Source organism: Symphalangus syndactylus, chromosome 20 (assembly GCF_028878055.3).
Source record: "Symphalangus syndactylus isolate Jambi chromosome 20, NHGRI_mSymSyn1-v2.1_pri, whole genome shotgun sequence".
Lineage (NCBI taxonomy): Eukaryota > Metazoa > Chordata > Mammalia > Primates > Hylobatidae > Symphalangus > Symphalangus syndactylus.
Window position 1 is genome coordinate 45,737,800 of NC_072442.2, and position 18,673 is coordinate 45,756,472.

The 18,673-nt window shown below is 54.2% G+C and overlaps 1 protein-coding gene across 8 annotated transcripts in view; it reads right to left on the reverse strand.

Annotated features, from left to right (window-relative positions):
* Window positions 1–4,401: 4,401 nt before the first annotated feature.
* The window catches only part of DCAKD (dephospho-CoA kinase domain containing), a 38,385-nt gene continuing 24,113 nt past the window's right edge, over window positions 4,402–18,673 (reverse strand). For 6 of the 8 annotated variants that reach the window (XM_063629236.1, XM_055257753.2, XM_055257747.2 and 3 more), the window contains 4 exons: window positions 15,945–16,175; window positions 15,358–15,561; window positions 11,148–11,235; window positions 4,402–5,734 (listed from right to left, as the gene is read on the reverse strand). In XM_063629236.1, the coding sequence (XP_063485306.1) occupies window positions 5,443–5,734; window positions 11,148–11,235; window positions 15,358–15,561; window positions 15,945–16,056 (696 nt within the window). In that variant the 5' untranslated portion in view covers window positions 16,057–16,175 and the 3' untranslated portion in view covers window positions 4,402–5,442. Of the gene's footprint in view, window positions 5,735–11,147; window positions 11,236–15,357; window positions 15,562–15,944; window positions 16,176–16,539; window positions 16,643–18,673 lie in introns of all 8 variants that reach the window. The other 2 variants (XM_055257751.2, XM_055257754.2) reach the window with 1 other exon arrangement.

Here is an 18,673-nt window from a genome sequence, read left to right on the forward strand (position 1 = left end):
ATCAGACAAGCCAGGTGGGGGCAGGGGCCAGACAGCGCAGGGCGCGGCGGGAATCAGCAACAAGGACTCTCCCGGGGAACTTTTCCCATTGAAAATCTGTTCCCTCGCAGCCACGGGTGATGTATGGCTGGAGCTGATGAAAAACGTGCAGTGGAATGGAGGAGGGCGGCGCGGGCGGCCCGGGCGGGGGCAGCGTGGCATTGAGATTCCGCGGGGCGCGGGGGGCGGCGCGGGCCCTGACACTGGCCGGGTAATTGATCTGGAGGTGCCAATTTGCAGCAACTAAATATTTGGTTTCTGCCTTTGCCCGCTCCGCGCTCTGCTCAAACAAACTTCAATTAAAAGCGAAAAGCGAGGGGTGGGGAGGCGGCTCGCCCGGGTCCCTGCGGCCCGATCGATGGCGCGGAGCCCGCGGGCTGGCGAGCGCGGCGCGCCGGGCGGGGACACGGCGGACATGGGCCGGGCGGGTGCCCTCTTCCGGATCGCCGAGCAGCGGGCGCCCGGCCCGCAGGAAGCAGCGCCCGAGGGTGGGATGGCGGAGGCAGCGCTAGGAGCCCGGGAGCCGCGGCTTCAGCTCAGCTCAGCTGAGCGGAGGGGTGGCCACCGTATGCCAAGCGGGGCAACCCCAACACCTCCACCGCGGAGTGTGAGCCTGTGTACTAGGCTAGAGAACCCGGGGAAGGAGGGGTCGCGGGGCTCTGACCCTGTTCTCCCTATGCACCTATCCAAACCAACTTTGAAGATGGCCTTGCTGTTCGGTGCAATCACTCAGGTTTTTCCTGAGAGCCACTGGGTGCTGGGTGCACTGGGCTCCAAAGCCCGTCTCCTCTTCCATGTCTGTCCACCCCTTTACTCTTGGGTTGGCCAAAGAGCTGCCAGTGGATCCATCCCAGGACCCAACCTTGGAGGGGTCTGAAGGGGAGGGCTTGGAATTGGGAGAAGAGCAGTGAGATCCTGGGGGGGTTGGAGAGGGGGCCTGGGAGGTGGCCACAGCTTGGAGCAGAGGAGGACATCATTGGGTCACAGTTGCCTTTTTTGGGGTTCAAGACAAACAGCAACAATAGTCATTCACTGGGTGAAGTTAGCCCACAGGGAAGTTTCTCTTCCTCAAGGATCTTCCAGTCCTTTGAGGGTAGAGGGGAAGGGCTGGGAGGAAGATCTCACCGCTGTGCGCCAGGCAGAGCATCTCTGGTCAGCCGGGTAGGGCAGCCTGGGGCACAGGAACAGTTCTGGGAGAGATGTGATGGGAGGAGGTGGGGCTGGCAATGAGGCATCCAGGTTGGCATAGAAGGCAGAGGTAGATTCAGATCCAAGGAAAGAGGAGGGGAACTGGGGTCCTTTCATCTGAGTGAAATTTTCTTGAGGGCCAGAGGCAGGAGCTGAGGCAGAGGAGCTGGGAATGTGAGGGAGGGGGCCCTTGGCCTCTCCCACATTTCTGTGCCCCACCTTCTGGGGTGGAAGACTTACTCCTTCACCAGATGAGGCTGCTGCTAGTTCACTCAGCTGTGGGCTGGGGCCCCTTTCCTCCCCCCTCCCTGTCGACCCCTTCTCCTGTCCTCCTAGGTACCCCTTGGCCCACAGCGGGCTGTTAGAGTACAGGTCTTGCTTGTGTGGACCCTAGCCTCCAGGCCCTCAGATGCCCACACCTTGGTGCACAGGGCTCTGGGAGAGGGTGGTCCTGCTATCTCGGCTTCTATCCCTTTTGACACTAAGAAGATGCCTCGCTTTCTGGACCCTCATCCACACTCAACTCCCAGCTCTGTCTCTCTTAGTGGCTTGGGGCACCAATCTCCCCATCACACAGAAGTTGGATCCAGAGCTCCGCATGAGGTTGAGGATGAGCCTAGGGTTGGCCTGCCCCTAGGAGCCTCCCCACCCCCCACACCTCAGGGGTGGGGGGCTGCAGCACTCCCAGCCTTCTGCCTGAAGCCCGTTCCCAGCCTGCAAGCTGGGCGCCTGCTCCCTTGAATTCCCTCCCTTCCTTTCCCTTCCTGAGCGCTGAGCTGTGGAGCAGAATGATTTCCTGTAATTGACCAGCAATCCGGCTGCCCGACTTGTTCTATCGACATGCTGGTTAGCTGGAAATTGTATTGGAATCTGAGTGACTAGGAGGGGAAAAGAAGGTGGGGAGCAAAGAGAGGCGGTTTGGGTCCCAGCTGGGTGCAGCCTCAGCTCTGCAGGTGGGATGAGGAATCACCAGCCACGCCTCTCCTGGAAGGAGCAGGAAAGCAACCTATAGCACCACATCACCTCCTTCCTTTTGCTCCTTCTCTCCCACCATGTCCGGGGGTCTTCCTGCCCACTCCTATATGCCCCCATGGCCTGAAGTCATCACTGCCATCGCATTCCCCCTCCTGCTCTGAGACTGTTTCCTTCTAACCTAAAGTGCCTTGGTGAGAACTAGGGGCACTCAGCAGAGCGCCTATCCTGCTCCCATTCAATTTTTAGCCATGGAGGCTCATCACCGAAGGTCCCAAACCTTTCCCTGCCTCTGCCCTGCCCCCCATGAGGAGAGAGAGAGAACGAACATTTGAAGAAGAGTTGGCAATTACTAAAGAGCCGAGGTGTATAATGGGGGCAGTGCAGATAGCCGGAGGAGCACTGTACTGGGAGTCCAGAATCTTGGTGGTTATACCTGTTAGCTACTTAGGCCCCTTGGCTCAACCTCTGAGCCTCTGTAAAATTCTGGACCTGTCTCCCTCACACAGCTGGGAGATTTCAAGGGGATAACCGGAACGTGCTTTGTAAACTGTGAAACTGCGAATGACCCTCCGGCCAGTCGGGCCTGGGGGTGGAGGTGTTTTAGAGGCCTGCCTGAGCCCTTCGTCCCCCGCGCAGAAGGCGTGTGCGTCTTGGCCCTCGCTGGTGTCTTATTGCTCCACGCCCGGTGCTAAGGCCCAAAGTGAAGGAACGGAACGCAGAGGCTGCAGGGTTCCGTCGCCGTCGCCGTGGGTGGACAGGGGACACACCCTTTGGCACCCAGGGCCCGCAGCCCAGGCTCAGAGGACTTGGGCGAACAACGCACCTTTTAAGTTAGCGCTCGGGGTCAGGCAGAGCCTCCGCGCCCACCTGGCCCGCGCTCCCGCGGCAGCCGCTCGGCAGAAGTCTGAGGCCGCCCGCGGCCCGAGAAGAGGAAGATTAGGCCGCTCGGCGAGCGCCCGCCGCGGAGGCCCAGCTCAGCCCAGCCCAGCCCAGCCCGGGAGGGTGCTGCCACCTGCCGGCCGAACGGCAGGCCGCCGGCTCGGGCGCGGGCCTGGGTCCCGGAGGCCCGACCTCTGCGGTTGCTGAGCGGCCTCAACTTCAAGTCCCTTTCGGAGAAAGTAGTCCTTCTTTTAAGGCCGCCTTGGACCCCCAAGGCCAGGAAGGGGATCCCGGGGCAGGGAGGCAAGAGGAGAGGGAGCTCTGGCGAGGCCCGGGAAGGGCAGGGCTGAATCCGAGGTTTCTCCACACGTGCCATGCTCTGACATTCCTGCTTCAAACCCAGCTCACTGGGTCAGGGAAGAAGTTAATTCTCTGGAACTTTACAGTTTGCTAAGGGTTTTCAGTGTCCTCCACTATGAAGCCTTACGATGTATGAGTAGAAACTAAAGGCAGGAGGTCACATGGCAAGCGGAGCCGGAACCCAAGCCCAAGGCCCAATCCCAGGCTTCAGCTCCTCCTGACAAGAGGCTCAGCGCACAGGAGAGAGTTCAGAAGCCTGGCTCTGCAACCTGGACCAAATCCATCTTTCTGAGCCTGGGATGGAAATAATCAGTGTTATGTTAACTACAGGGCCTTACACATCCAGCAGTGCCTGGCATGCTGCGGATACTAGGAAGTGCCATTTCCTCAATTATTGGGGTGACAGGGCACTGTGGGGGTCCATACCTTCCCTCTCCTTTTCCCCTCCTGGCGGATCGCACCAAACCGAGGAAGCGGCAGGCTCCTGCCACCCTCATCCTGCCTGGCCACCCACCCGGCAGCCCACCACTGCCTTACCCGGCCCTTCTTTGCCCCTTAGGGGTTTGCAGCAAGTTAATGAGCTAGACTCAGCACAAGCGGCTCTGGGAAAGGGGGAACTAAGTATGGCCACCACAGCATTTGCATCCGTCACACTCATTTCTAGCCTTAATAGGCTTCTAGCTGCAGGATCAACACATTAGCAGGTCTGCAGGCCCTGGCAGGGAAGGCTTATGTCTGCGCTGCTCTAATTGGGTTGGGGAAGGCAGAAGGGGAGGCGGGGCAGGAAGGTGTGACGCTGCCTCAGCCCTCTACCCACCTCCCACAAAGGGCTGGCTGCAGTCCTCTTGGGACCCAGGGAGAAGCCTGATGGCAAGTGTACCTTCTGGGGCCCTCACCTCCCCCTGGGCTCCGGGAGGATTACAGCCCAGTGTGGGAAGAAGCTAAGTCTGGGAATCTTGGTTGGTCTGGGGCATTTCAGATGAACACACTTTATTAAACACCAGCAGCGGGCCAGGCTCTGCACTAAGAACACAGAGATGAATAAGACACTGTCCCTGTCCCCAGAGGGCTTACAGTCTAGTAGGAAAAACCAGGCAAGTTTCAGCTAATTACTGTACTGTTGGATTAAGGTGAAACATTGAGGGGGAGTTGGTATCCTAGACCACCTAACCCAGCCTGGGGCTTTAGACAGTGCCTGAACTGAGAGCTAGTTGTAGGTTAAAAAAAAAAAAAAAAAAAGGAGAAGAAATAAAGAAAATAAAAGGTATCCCAGGATCCCAGGCCAGGAGCAGCAGGTTGAAGGCACAGAGGCAAGAAACAGCAAGCATGGTGTACACGGAATACCAAGAGGTCCAGGGGAGGAGTAGGGGTGGAAGGCAATAAGCAGGACGTGAGAGCACTGCACAAACCCTACGTGGGGAGAGGGGTCTCCCAGAAGAGGCTGACCCTGCCTGGCTACAGCGTTACCCAAGACAGAATCCTTGCTGCGTGCTGGCCAGGAGCTCAACCTAGGGGAGGGCCTTGTTGACTCTGTTTGAACATGGAAACCCTTGGTCCAACATGATTTCCCTTGGTCCACTGAGGAGGTTTAGGCCATAATGGGGTAGGTGCTTAGAGAGGGTTCAAGCCCAGTGAACCCTTGGCCTCCCAGTTCTGAGGAGGGCCACAGAGCCAGTATTCCCTACCCCCGCCCACAGGAATGTATAGCAGTCTCTGTTGTTTTCACACACCATTACGGTTGCTGTTCTGTAGGTGCTGCTCGGGGAAGGTGGGAAGGACAGCAGGCTGTTTCTTGACCTCAAATAGGATACGCTCCAAAGAAGGGATGGCCTGGCACAGAGGCCCAGCCCCGATTCGGAGAGTCCGTGTTTGTGTGTGTGTGTGTGTGGGTGCGTGTGTGCGTGTGTGTGGAGGGGGCTGGGAGGAAACAGGATGTGTTACCTGGCTTCAGCCTCCAAGGAGATAGATGGAGGCCTGGGGCTCCCTGCCTTGAGTGCCCCACTAGGCGTAAGGCAGAAGGTAGCGGGTGAGCAGGTAGAGGAGGCTGGCAATGGCAGCGAGCCCTGTGAGGACACCAAGCCTCAGCGGCAGGTACTCCAGGGAGCGCTCCAGCTCGGCGTGCAAAAGGATGACCTGGCGTTTGGTGACGCTCCACTCGCCCGAGTTGTCTAGGACATGGCGGGCCATGCGGGCCTTGTCTGTCAGGGGCAGCTGGGCATTGATGCGGGCCTCTGCGTCCTTGCGGTTCAGGCTGTTCCGCCGCATCAACCGGGCCAGCTGTGTGTCCCGGTCACTAAGGACAGGGCAAAAGGGCACTGTAGGTCCTGCCTCCCTCTCACCCCAAGTTACAGGGATAGGCAGCCCTGCCAGGCCCAGCCTGAAACAGAGAGCATGAAGACTGGATTTTCCCTCCAATCCTACCCTGCTCTGGGCTACTCAGGGTCCCACAGCCAGGGAGGGAGGCCTGGAAGTTCACTGGCTGCCTCCCACCCCATTCCACTCACTGTGAGGACCCCAGAGCTCTATGCGCTACCGAAGCCCCTTAATACAAACAAGGGGGGAACTTTGGCCACAGTTTTTTTTTGTTTGTTTGTTTTGTTTTTTTGCCATCTGGGGTCTCTTTGCTTTGCTACTAGACCTGAGATTCCCCAGTCATAAGGTGGGAAGATTTCATCACCTGGAACCAGCTACATCCTGGATCCCTGGATGGGTGACCTTTACTGAAAGGCCTATGCCTATGAGCTAGATGCTTCCTGCAGTTCCCCTGAGGGCCTGGGCCTTCAGTATCGAAAATATCTCCTTGGGCCATCACAAAGACCCCTCTCCTTGCTGCTACACCCCTCCCCTGAACATTTAGAGTAAAAGGATTGTGCTGAGATGGTATCTGTTGTGCTTAATGCCACTGATGACGTGGGACAGACAAACCCAAGGTGCTTCAAAGAGGATCAAGGACATGAGAATTGGTCCCCCTTAGTTGTGGGACAGGATTCAGCACTGCGGATTAGGTTGGACAATACCAAGTCTCCCAACTCCAAGAGAAATTCAAAGAATACCTCCTTCACCCACCCTGAGGTCACCATCTGGGTCCTTCCTCAGGAAACTCCCTCTCTTGCCTTGGGCTACAGTCAGTCCTCTGGAGCGGGGTTACCTCTAACACCCCTCGAGCTCTAAGAGCTACTTCAGCCCCTCAATGAAGACAAGAGCAGAAGGGGTTGCAGCAGCTGTTTTCTACCATTTGGGGTCTTTCTGCCTTGTCACTAGGCCCGAGTTTTCCCAGTTATAAAATGGAAGGGTTTGATCACTACATTTTGGTTCCTCCTTTTTTTTTTTTTTCCTGAGACAGTCTCACTCTGTTGCCCAGGCTGGAGTGCAGTGGCGTGATCTTGGCTCACTGCAAACTCTACCCTCCGGGTTCAAATGATTCTCCTGCCTCAGCCTCCTGAGTAGCTGGGATTACCAGCATGCGCCACCATACTCAGCTAATTTTTGTATTTTTTTTTTTTTTTGATACGGAGTCTCGCTCGCCCAGGCTGGAGTGCAGTGGCACAATCTCTGCTCACTGTAGCCTCTGCCTCCTGGGATCAAGAGGTCTTCCTGCCTCAGCCTCCTGAGTAGCTGGGATTACAGGCGTGCAACACCATGCCCAGCTAATTTTTGTATTTTTAGTAGAGATGGGATTTCACCACGTTGGCCAGGCTGGTCTTGAACTCCTGACCTCAGGTGATCCACCCGCCTTGGCCTCCCAAAGTGCTGGGATTACAGGCATAAGCCACCACGCCTGGCCTTTTTTTTTTTTTTCTTTTTTGAGATGGAGTCTTGCTCTTTCATACAGGCTGGAGCACAATGGTGCAATCTCAGCTCACTACAACCTCCGCCTCCCAGGTTCACGCCGTTCTCCTGCCTCAGCCTCCCGAGTAACTGGGACTACAGGCGCCTGCCACCACACCTGGCTAATTTTTTGTATTTTTAGTAGAGACGGGGTTTCACCGTGTTAGCCAGGATAGTCTCGATCTCCTGACCTGTGATCCGCCCGGCTTGGCCTCCCAAAGTGCTGGGATTACAGGCGTGAGCCACCGCGCCCGGCTTTTTTTTTTTTTTTTTAATAAATATAAAGACGAGGTCTTGCTGTGTTGCCTACACTGGTCTCAAACTCCTGGGCTCAAGTGATCCTCCCACCTCGGCAGTTTGGTCCCTTCTTAGGGATTCTGGGAAGCAGACCAAGTGAGGCCAAAAACAAGTGCAGCCACTTGCCATGAAAATGAATTACATAAGCTATAGATTTCCTCTGTTATGGGGTCAGTGTACTATGGCCATTGTGGGGCCAATACCCACCTGGCTGAGAACAAGGACTAAATCCAGCCTTCATCAGGGAGACCACATATCTGTGGGCGGGAGAATCTAGGGTGAGAATGGAGATGGACTGGGGCTCCCAGTAGGTGCACATCCTCCTGAAGCTGTGGCCCAGACCACAGAGCCTCCTGGATGTGGAGCAGCACCTCCGACAGCCCTTCCTGGGGCTCAGAAATGGTCCGATTCTAGTTAGTCTAAGACTTGGTACAATTTGTGGTAATAGGATTTTTACCCACTTATTCCACAATCGACAAATTTTTCAAAAACATGAACTTGGCTGGGCATAGTGGCTCATGCCTATAATCCCAGCACTTTGGGAGGCCAAGGAGGAGGATCACTGAGCCCAGGAGCTTGAGACCAGCCTGGGCCACATAGCAAGACCCAATCTCTACAAAAAATAAAAAAATTAGTCAGATGTGATGCTGCATGACTGCAATCCCAGCTACTCAAGAGGCTGAGGTGGGAAGACTGCTTGAGCCCAGGAGGTTGAGGCTGTAGTAAGCTGTGATCGTGCCACTGCACTCTAGCCTGAGTGACAAAGTGACACTCTGTCTCAAAAAAAAGAAACCAGCATGAAATCATGTTTTGGTATAATCACACTTCAGGAGATGTCCTAAGTAATTTCAAATGCACCAGGGGTAGTCTTTCAGTTAAAGAAATCCACAAGGGAGTCCTTATTTTTGTAAAGCCTAGATCCCTTTGGTGAAAAGCATCACCACCTCTCTGGCATCTCTCAAGAGTTATACACCCACACCCACTGAAAGCAGGGCATGAGCGGCACCCAGGACTCTGGCAAAGGCTCCTCTGGCCGGTGAGTGGGGCTGAAGGTCTCCTGGAGAGCACACATGATCAACAAAGCCCCACTCACCCACCAAAACCCATGGCCACCTCTGCTCTCGGCAAACAGACCAACCTCAAAGAAAAGCACAGGAAGGGCTGGGCACGGTGGCTCATGCCTGTAATCCCAGCACTTTGGGAGGCCGAGGCAGGCAGATCACGATCAGGAGTTCCAGACCAGCCTGACCAACATGGTGAAACCCCGTCTCTACTAAAAATACAAAACTTAGCTGGGCATGGTGGCGTGTGCCTGTAATCCCAGCTAATCAGGAGGCTGAGGCAGGAGAATCACTTGAACCTGGGAGGCAGAGGTTGCAGTGAGCTGAGACTGCACCACTCTACTCCAGCCTGGGTGACAGAGTGAGACTCCATCTCAATAAAAAAAAAAAAAAAAAAAAAAAAGCAAAGCACAGGAAGGACAAATGGCCAGAGGTGGGCGTGGGGTCATCTGGCGACTGCACATGCAGGTGTTGGCCCCTGCTCTGTCTTCTCATCTACACTCTAAGATTTTTTTTTTTTTTGAGACGGAGTCTCGCTCTGTCGCCCAGGCTGGAGTGCAGTGGTGCGATCTCAGCTCACTGAAAGCTCCGCCTCCCAGGTTCACGCTATTCTCCTGTCTCAGCCTCCGGAGTAGCTGGGACTACAGGCGCCCGCCACCATGCCCAGCTAAATTTTTTTGTATTTTTTTTTTTTTTTTTTTTTTTTTTTTTTTTTTTTTTTTGAGACGGAGTCTTGCTCTGTCGCCCAGGCTGGAGTGCAGTGGCGCAGTCTCGGCTCACTGCAAGCTCCGCCTCCCGGGTTCATGCCATTCTCCCGTCTCAGCCTCTCCGAGTAGCTGGGACTACAGGCGCCCGCCACCACGCCCGGCTAATTTTTTGTAGTTTTAGTAGAGACGGGGTTTCACCGTGGTCTCGATCTCCTGACCTCGTGATCCGCCCGCCTCGGCCTCCCAAAGTGCTGGGATTACAAGCGTGAGCCACCGCGCCCGGCCAATTTTTTTGTATTTTTAGTAGAGACGGGGTTTAACTGTGTTAGCCGGGATGGTCGCGATCTTCTGACCCCGTGATCTGCCCACCTTGGCCTCCCAAAGTGCTGGGATTACAGTCATGAGCCACCACACCCGGCCTTTTATTTTTTGAGACGGAGTTTCATTCTTGTTGCCCAGGCTGGAGTGCAATGGTGCAATCTCTGCTCACTGCAACCTCCATCTCCTGGGTTCAAGCGATTCTCTGGCCTCAGCCTCCCAAGCGGATGAGATTACAGGTGCCCGCCACAATGCCCTGCTAGTTTTTGTATTTTTAGTAGAGATGAGGTTTCACCATGTTGGCCAGGCTGGTCTCAAACTCCTGACCTCAGGTAATCCACCCACTTCGGCCTCCCAAAGTGCTGGGATTACAGGCATGAGCCACTGCACCCGGCCTCTAAGATCCTTTTAAAAAAAAATGTTTTTATCCCTAAGTACAAAGTTCCAGTCGTGCTACTAAGGCAAAGATAATTCCAGGTCTTCGTGGGGTCTGCCTGACCTTAGTTGACAGCCTCACAAACAGGGAATGAAGAACCCAAAGAGGCTGTAGGTTTACTCACATAAGGCAGCATGGCCCAGTGGGGGAGCTGAGAGGATGCCTGCGTCCCTGCATTGGGCTCAAGGGATTCAGACTGGGCTTTCAACGACAGCCCATGGGGACCCACGGGGAAAGGCAGGGGGATTTTCAGGGCCCTGAGCACTCCAGGCTCCGCCTCCAGCGTGCTGGGAGCCTCCAATGCCTTAGGCTCTTGAGAGCCAACCTATGCCCAAAATACCAGCAGAGCCAAGTGCCCATCTATGTGTCTGCTGTACTTATGGGTGGCATCCGGGAAGCTTCTGGGTGGCAGAGATACCCTGCGGACTCATCTACTCTCACCCCACTGGGACAGGGACTCATTTTCCCCCACAGGTTGATCCTCCTCTGTTTGTCAAACCTGGATTCTGGTTGGCTCCATGTCCTGGGGAATTCTGAGAACAAAGTGCCTTCCTTAGCTGGGCCGTGATAGTCCCTTCCACAAAACCTCCTGTTCATAACAGGTGTTGCCAAAGGGTGACCCTGGACACATTCTGTAACTGCCCCCTCTTTAATTTTATCTTCAGTAACTCAGGAATATCAACACCTGTCCTGACCACCTCCCACTGAGAGGTAAACTGTGCAAAGTAATAAAGGTGCTACAGGAGGAAGAAGGAGCCACTGAGTAACAGTGGCCCAGGGCGAGGCCAGGCATCTGGGCTGAAGTGCCTGCAATGGTCAGCAGGGGGAGCGCTCCCCAAGCACTAGAGAAGCCCGCGGGGCCGTCCCTTCCCACACCTGCCCCCAGGACTATCCGCATCAGGCACAAAGGTTGGTTTCTACAGACCCTGAGCACTGCTGCTCAAACCCCCATGCCTCTTGGCCGCCCCGTGGGGAAAGGGCAAAGTGCAAAATGATGTGGGCTGTTTCCCAGATACCCCCGTGGTCCTCCCTTCCAGCCAGGGCATGCTACGCACTCACCAGTATACTACCACGGTGTGCTTCATGTACTTGAGCAATTTCTTGGTCTCAAACAGCAGGGGGATATCCAGAATCACGTAGCGGTATCCTGGGGAGAGGTTGGAAATCCCCCAAGTTCAATTCTGCAAGCACACACTGAGGACTGATGATATGCTGGGCCCTACCGTCCAGAGCGCCTAGCAGAGGGGAAGGCCTTCCAAGGACACACATACCCTGCACACTGGCTGGTTCCAATGCCGTGCAGAGCAGAAGGCTGCAGAAAATCGTTTCTGGATAGCTGGTCAGGGAAGACCTTCTAGAAGGGCTGGCACTTGTGCTGGCCTTGAAAAGTGGGGGGCAGGTCTTTTGATACTTGAAAATGAGAAGGTGAAGGTGAGGATTCCACGAATGAGGACCACCACAGCACAAGGAGAGGGAGGCTCTACTGTGTGGGCTGAAGCAGAGGCCTCAGGCCGTGTGAGGCAAGGTGGTGATCAGGGCAGGCACTAAGGGTTTAGTTTACCTTGATCTTAAATCTCAAGTTGTTATTTCTCAGAAAAAACAAACAAACAAACAAAACACCCAAAAGACAGGTTCTTCCCAAAGAGTCAGGTGCAGGCCCAGCCCTGCTGACAAGAGCCAAGGTGGGCTGTCTCTACCAACTCTCCATAAGAGGCTCACATGGGGGCGGCAGCATTAGAAAGAAGCTGCTTCTCCCATCAGAGGCAGACCTACAGCCAGCGTAAGGCCTGGATCTGGAGGCAGAGGGGGCAGTTATGACTAATACTGTATTACACTCCTGCAGTGTAAAAGGCACTGGCTGGACCTCCCACTACAAGCCAAGGCCAGTCAAGGGCAGCACCCCCACCCACTGTGAGTGAGCACATCCGTAGGCTGCTGTGGGCTACACGCTCCTCGTTCTTTTTAGGTCAGTGACCCCCGTGCATGTGTACAAAGCTGGGAGGGCTCCAGGAGAGCAAGAAGGGTAAGGGACAGGGAAATGCTTCTCTGTCCAGAGACCCCTGGCCTGGCTGGGGCAGGAGACTGCACCCCTGGAGCATCCCACTCCAAACACTTCCAAGCACAGAACCAGACACACATCACACCAATTCCAGGGGTGTCACGGGAAACTTGCACTCAAAGTGATGCAGGGACAATGGGGGTGGGGGGTGGCAATCTCAGCTGCTTGGTTTCCTGTTCCCCAAGACTTGCTGCTCAGTAAGCTCAAGAGAAGCCCACAGTTGAACAAGGGGGTTAAAACCATGGGCTCTGATGACACACCTTGGTTGGTAGCCCCCCACTTCCCCACCATGTGACCTTGGGCCCCCTTTCGTGTAAACCTCATCTGTGTAAATGAGTAAAAAGAATACCTACTTCACAGGATGATGGTAAAGACGAAATGAGCCTTGAATATATGTGAACCATGCAGTACCCTTCACCAGTCCCTCGCTAGGTGCCCCAAAATGATAGTTACTGTTGCAGGGGGAGGCCAGCAGTGTGGTGCGCCCCCCTAACTTGGAGCAGAAGCCAAGACCAGATCCTCTCCAGGCCTCTTATCTCCCTTTCCTGTTCAGCTTCCATCACTTCCTCTCCCCTTGCTGTCCTTTCTCCGGCCCCTCTGGGGAGTATGTGGTCAGCTCTTTGGTTCACCAGCAAAGGGCTATTCAGCTGTCACATCCCTCCTGCCTGATAAGCTCTGCAAACCATCCTGACTCTATTAAGACATCCGTCTGCCTACACAGAGAAGTGCCCAACAGCTGGTGATCTTATCTGACGTTTGATTATACCAACTTTGACAGTTGTATTTGTTATACTCATCAGGGAAAAACTGGGACTGTGGAAGCCACAGCTGTCGTCCCCATTTTTCACCTTATCGAGCTCAAAAGGGCTTTCTGGCTTTTATTTAAGTGGTGGTGGCTGGGGAAGCAGGAGGCTGGGTGGATGACACAGTGAAAGAGCTTTGGAACCGGTGACATTATCCGATGTTTAATTTCAGAAGGGGAGAGCCATTGCCGCCCCAAAGCCCTGCAGATGCACCGGTAACTGGCCTGGGAGAGAATGCAGAAAGGACAGGAATGAAAGGCAGATGACTTCACTCTGGGTGGGGGACGGGAAGGACACTGGCACAACATAGGAGGCAGCATAAAGAGTCCAGAGGGAGGACTCTTCTTGAGGGAGGCAGGGAGGAGGCCTGCGGCGTGGTGCTGAGATGGAGTGCACACGCTGGTTCAGCAGGGAAGATGCAGGAGCCAGCTCCAGCCTGGCCGGAAGGGGGTTGGGGTCAGCATCATGGATGTCTGTCGAGTCATCCCTCTTTTGGAGGGAGGTATTGGCCAGAGGGGGATGAGGGTGGGGGAAGGTTGCTCACTCAAGGCATGACAGAATAAGGGGCTTGGCCATGGTCACAGTGTAAAAGGCTCCCCCAGCCAGGCACAGTGGTTCACGCTTGTATTCCCAGCACTTTGGGAGGGCGAGGCAGGCAGATCATGAGGTCGGGAGTTCAAGACCAGCCTGGCCAATATAGTGAAACTCCATCTCTGCTAAAAATACAAAAGTTAGCCAGGTTTGGTGGCATGTGCCTGTAGTCCCAGCTACTCGGGAGGCTGAGGGCAGAAGAATCACTTGAACCCGGGAAGGGAGGTTGCAGAGCCGAGATCGCCCCACTGCACTCCAGCCTGGGTGACAGAGCGAGTCTCCATCTCAAAAAAGAAAAAAGCCTCCCCTATACCCTCGTGGAAGGAAAGTCTCAGTGTAGTGACTGAGAGTGGGGTGATAGGCAGCCAGGCCTTCAACTCGGAGGCCCAGGCTGGAGGCCACATGTGCCAAAGGCTGGCATGCAAATCTCCAGCAGCCCTAGGCCAGCTCTTGCCAGATCCCAAGCCACTGCCCTCTGTTCTCCCTCCCACTTCTGGTGACTGACCCCATCCTGGAAAGTAAGCATCAGGCCACCCCTGTGCAATGCTGTCCTGAAGAACATGGCTTAGGCCAGGTGTGGTGACTCATGCCTGTAATCCCAGCACTTTGGGAGGACAAGGTGGGAGGATTGCTTGAGGCCAGGAGTTTGAGATCACTTTGGCCAGCATAGTGAGACCCCATCTCTAAAAATAAAATAAAATTAAATTAAATTAAAAAAAAAAAAAGAACAGGGCTTGAACCATGGCATATAGCTTGGAAGAAGGTTCTTGCCAACTGGCCCCAGGCCCCTGCTTTTCAAATACTCCCCTCTTTTCCATCTGGGCACTGCCTGGCTGTCCCCGCACCTGCACCTAACTCTCCATAAAGCCCAAGCTGCAGAGGACAGTCCCCACTTAGCACCCTTCCCCTACCCACCCTGGCCATCTTGGTCCCTTCCCAATTTCCAGTCTACAAACTTGCTTTCCCAGATGGCTCAGCCAGAACCAAACCTGCCCCTGACTGCAGTTTACATGTGTGATTGACTGCAGTTTACATGTGTGATTAACTGACAGTCACTGACCTGGACTCTCAGTCTTCCTAACGTGCTCACGTTGGATTTTTTCTTTTTTTTGAGACGGAGTCTTGCCCAGACAGTCTGAGTACAAGGTGCAATCTCAGTTCACTGCAACCTCCACCTCCCAGGTTAAAGCGATTCTCCTGCCTCAGCCTCCCGAGTAGCTGGGCTTACAGGTGCACACCACCATGCCCAGCTAACTTTTGTATTTTTAGTAGGGACAGGGTTTCACCATATTGGCCAGGCTGGTCTCGAACTCCTGACCTCAAGTGATCTGCCTGCCTCGGCCTCCCAAAGTGCTGGGATTACAGGCATGAGCCACTGTGCCCAGCCTCATGTTGGATTATTATCCCCGCTGCAAGATGAAAAAATGAGCTGAGGGCTAGATCACTCAATGAGGTCACACAGCTAGAAAGTCAGGGTTGGGATTTGAACTCAGATCTATGGCTCCATTATTCACCAGCTCTTATTACTCCCATCCCTACTAGAAAAACAAACTTACTTTCTGGGCTCATGGCTCGAAAGTCTCATGTGTCTCTTCTCATTAAACTGTCAGCCTCCTTAAGAGCTGAGGAAATGTGCTTCCTTCCTCTGGGGCTGGTACGGGGCTCTGCGTGGAGGGGATGCCAATAAGCAGTTTGAACTCATCAGTTGGGATAACCAGCTCCCCTACCCTGGCCATACTTTCTGCAGAGGAGAAGGGCCCTGGCCCTGGAAGGAGAGGGTGTTGCCCCCAACCCTGCCCCAGGCCCCGGCACTCACCCCGGAGGAAGTACTTGAATGTCTCCTTCATCATCTCCTTGCGGATCTCGGGGTGGGTGATGGCGTTGAGCAGCTGCCGCCGGTCAGGCTGGTTAAAGATCAGGTCCCCCAGGACCTTGCGATTTATGTCGCCGTTCTCCAGCAAGACCTCAGTGCCGAAGACCTCTACGATGCGCCGGTGGGCAGGGTATCCTGGCTGCACGACTGTGGCAGGAGGAAGAAGCTGGGTCACTCCCTGAAGCCTCAGGGCCAGCCAGAGGACTTCGATGACCAGGGGCAAAATGATGGGGGAACTCGGGTGCTTCTTTCAGGTGGGGCAAAAGCAAAATGAGGGTGGAGAAAGCAGTGAAGGAAAAGAGCAGAGTGTACAGGATCCCTTGTGCTGGTAATGGGGTACAGCTGGGGGGTTTCTACAAAGAGAAAATAGAAGAGCAGAGAAGGCAAGCATGGGGCAGAGACAGAAGTCAGACCAGGGTCGACAGGAGCCTTCCCCTCCTCTGAGACTTATAAAAAAAGGAGGCATGCCAGAAGGCCGGACGCACGGGGAGCTGCTGTGCACGGCCCCCCAACCTGCCCCTCCAACTCACCGTGCCGGGCCATCACGTCCACGTCAATCACCGCACAGCCCAGCTGCTGGAACACCTGGATCACTGAGCTCTTGCCTGAGGCAATGCCCCCTGTCAGGCCCACCAGAAACATCTTCCCAGGAAAGAGAGCTGTCCGCGAGACTACGGAGCCAGGAGCCACAGAATCACTGGAGAGCAGGGCAAGCGTGGCCGGTGGGGGCGGTTCACCAGAGGAGTGCCAGAAGGACCTGCCTGAGAGAGGCCAGCGGGCCTGATCAGTTTGGGCCAAAATAATTGGGAGAGAGGAGGCAAAGGAAGTAAAGGGAGACAGCTTGGCTGGGGAGGGACATGCCCTGAGCTTGGGGTGCTCTGGGGCCATCTGGAGAGGAGAAACCCTCCAGGAAAGGCCTCCAGTATTTTAAAAACACAAAGAAGGCAAATGTGGCCAGGAGTGGTGGCTCACACCTGTAATCCCAGCACTTTGGGAGGCCAAGGTGGGTGGATCACCTGAGGTCAGGAGTTTGAGACCAGCCTGGCCAACATGGTGAAAGCCCATCTCTACTAAAAATACAAAAATTAGCTGGGCGTGGTGGCGTGCACCTAGAATTCCACTTACTCAGAAGGCTGTGGCAGGAGGATCGCTTGAACCTGGAAGGTGGAGGTTGCAGTAAGCTGAGATCCTGCCACTGCACTCCAGCCTGGGTGACAGAGCCAGATTCCTTCTCAAAAAAAAAAAAAAAAAAAAAAAAAAAAAAAAAAAAAAAAAAAGCAAACGAACAGTATAAATTCAGCAATTAAAAGCTGAACAGGCAGGGCAAGGTCAGGTGCTGTTAGGCAGCATGCTTCCTGGACGAGGCAGGATCCCCTTGGAGGCCAACTTCCTAGAGGAAGGAGACACCTGTCTCTCTGCGGTGGACCCACAGCACTCTTCAGATGCCCACAGGTCCCCCTGGCCTTTACTTTCTAGTCTAGGAGACTGAGGCTCAAAGGGAAGAAATGGCCTGCCTGCAGCCATCCACGGAAGTTGTAGGACAGACCACAAATAGAGTCCAGGTGCCTGGGCCCTCTTTTGCCCCAAGGCCTCCTCCCCACAGAAGATCCCATGGATCACTTCCCCTTGAACGCCAGCACTAGAACTGCCTGGGTGGCTGGTATAGATGGAGACGCACAATCCTCTTGGCCCAGATGGGGAACTGAGCCGCAAGCAGTGGCTCGGCAGCCACTAAGCCCGAGGTTTAGAAAAGTACCACTCTTGCCAAGAAGGAATGTGAGGGAAAGGCCAGGAAGCTGGGCGATGCTGGTGGTGTGACTTTGAGCTGGCGTGGTTTGTGGCTTCCTCAGACCAAGCAGCGGCAGCACGGCACAAAGGTTGGGGCATGGCTTCTTCACACCCAGCTCCTCCACTCACATGTGCTGCAATCCCGGGCAAGCCGCTTGCCTCCCTGAACCTCAGTTTTCTCATCCATAAAATGAGGTTTAGGATCATAAGACTGCCTTGGCTGGGCGTAGTGGCTCACGCCTGTAATCCCAGCACTTTGGGAGGCCGAGGCAGGCAGATCATGAGGTCAGGAGATCGAGACCATCCTGGCTAACACGGTAAAACCCCGTCTCTACTAAAAATACAAAAAATTAGCCAGGCCTGGTGGCGGGCGCCTGCAGTCCCAGCTACTTGGGAGGCTGAGGCAGGAGAATCGCTTGAACCCAGGAGGCGGAGGTTGCAGTGAGCAGAGATTGCGCCCCTGCACTCCAGCCTGGGTGACAGAGCGAGACTCCGTCTCAGAGAAAAAAAAAAGAAAAAGAAAATGTATCTGTAGTCCATGATATGTTGCTTGACAAATGGCAAATGTCCCAAAAATGGAAGTGAGGATAGTGATACAGGGTGAAAAGTAGGATTTACAGTTCCACTGCAAGGCATAGAAAGGAAAAAAAAAAAAGACTTTCATGAAATCATGTCCCTATTCCTCCAACCTCAGACTATCACACCATAAACTTTTAAAGAGTCATGGTGCATTTTCTGGAGTAAATGAGGTTACCATGTCTTGGACTTTGTTCCCAGGCTAGAAGCAATTAAATCAAAGGCCAGGTCTCTCCCACCCTTCCTTCAGCCTCAAATCACTTCTCCAGGACTGTAAAATCTGCCATAGGACTTTTTTCGTTGCTGTTAAGCAGCAGATTTACTGTCCTAATTACACTTTGCTTGAGCTTACACTGAAATGAGATTGCCTCCCATGAGGACACACCAAATGACAGGGGAGGCAGCTGCTTGAATGTGGCTGAGTTGGTGCCTGGCTTGGGGCAGCAGGGGACCAACCTAGAAATTGAAATCTGCCACTGCTCATTCTCACCCCGGAAAGCCAGAGGTAGACAGATGAAACTATCCACCATGGAGTCATCATCCGAATGGAGAGACCCAGCTACATTATTCAACTATTTAACAATCATTTCTAGGCCACGCACGGTGCTCACGCCTGTAATCCCAGTGCTTTGGGAGGCTGAGGCAGGAGGATTGCTTGAGACCAGGAGTTCGAGGCCAGCCTGGGCAATATGACAAGGCTCTCTCTCTATTAAAAAAAAACAATAATTTCTCCTCAATCTCTCTGAGGCTGGTGATCTCCTTCTAGGTCACAAAAATGATAGGGTTCAGTTGTAAAAACAAACAAACAAAACAAACAAACAAAATGTCAGCCACTCAGCTGAAGCTTTGAAATAGAAAATCTAGAAAGAACTTTTTTTTTTTTTTGAGATGAATT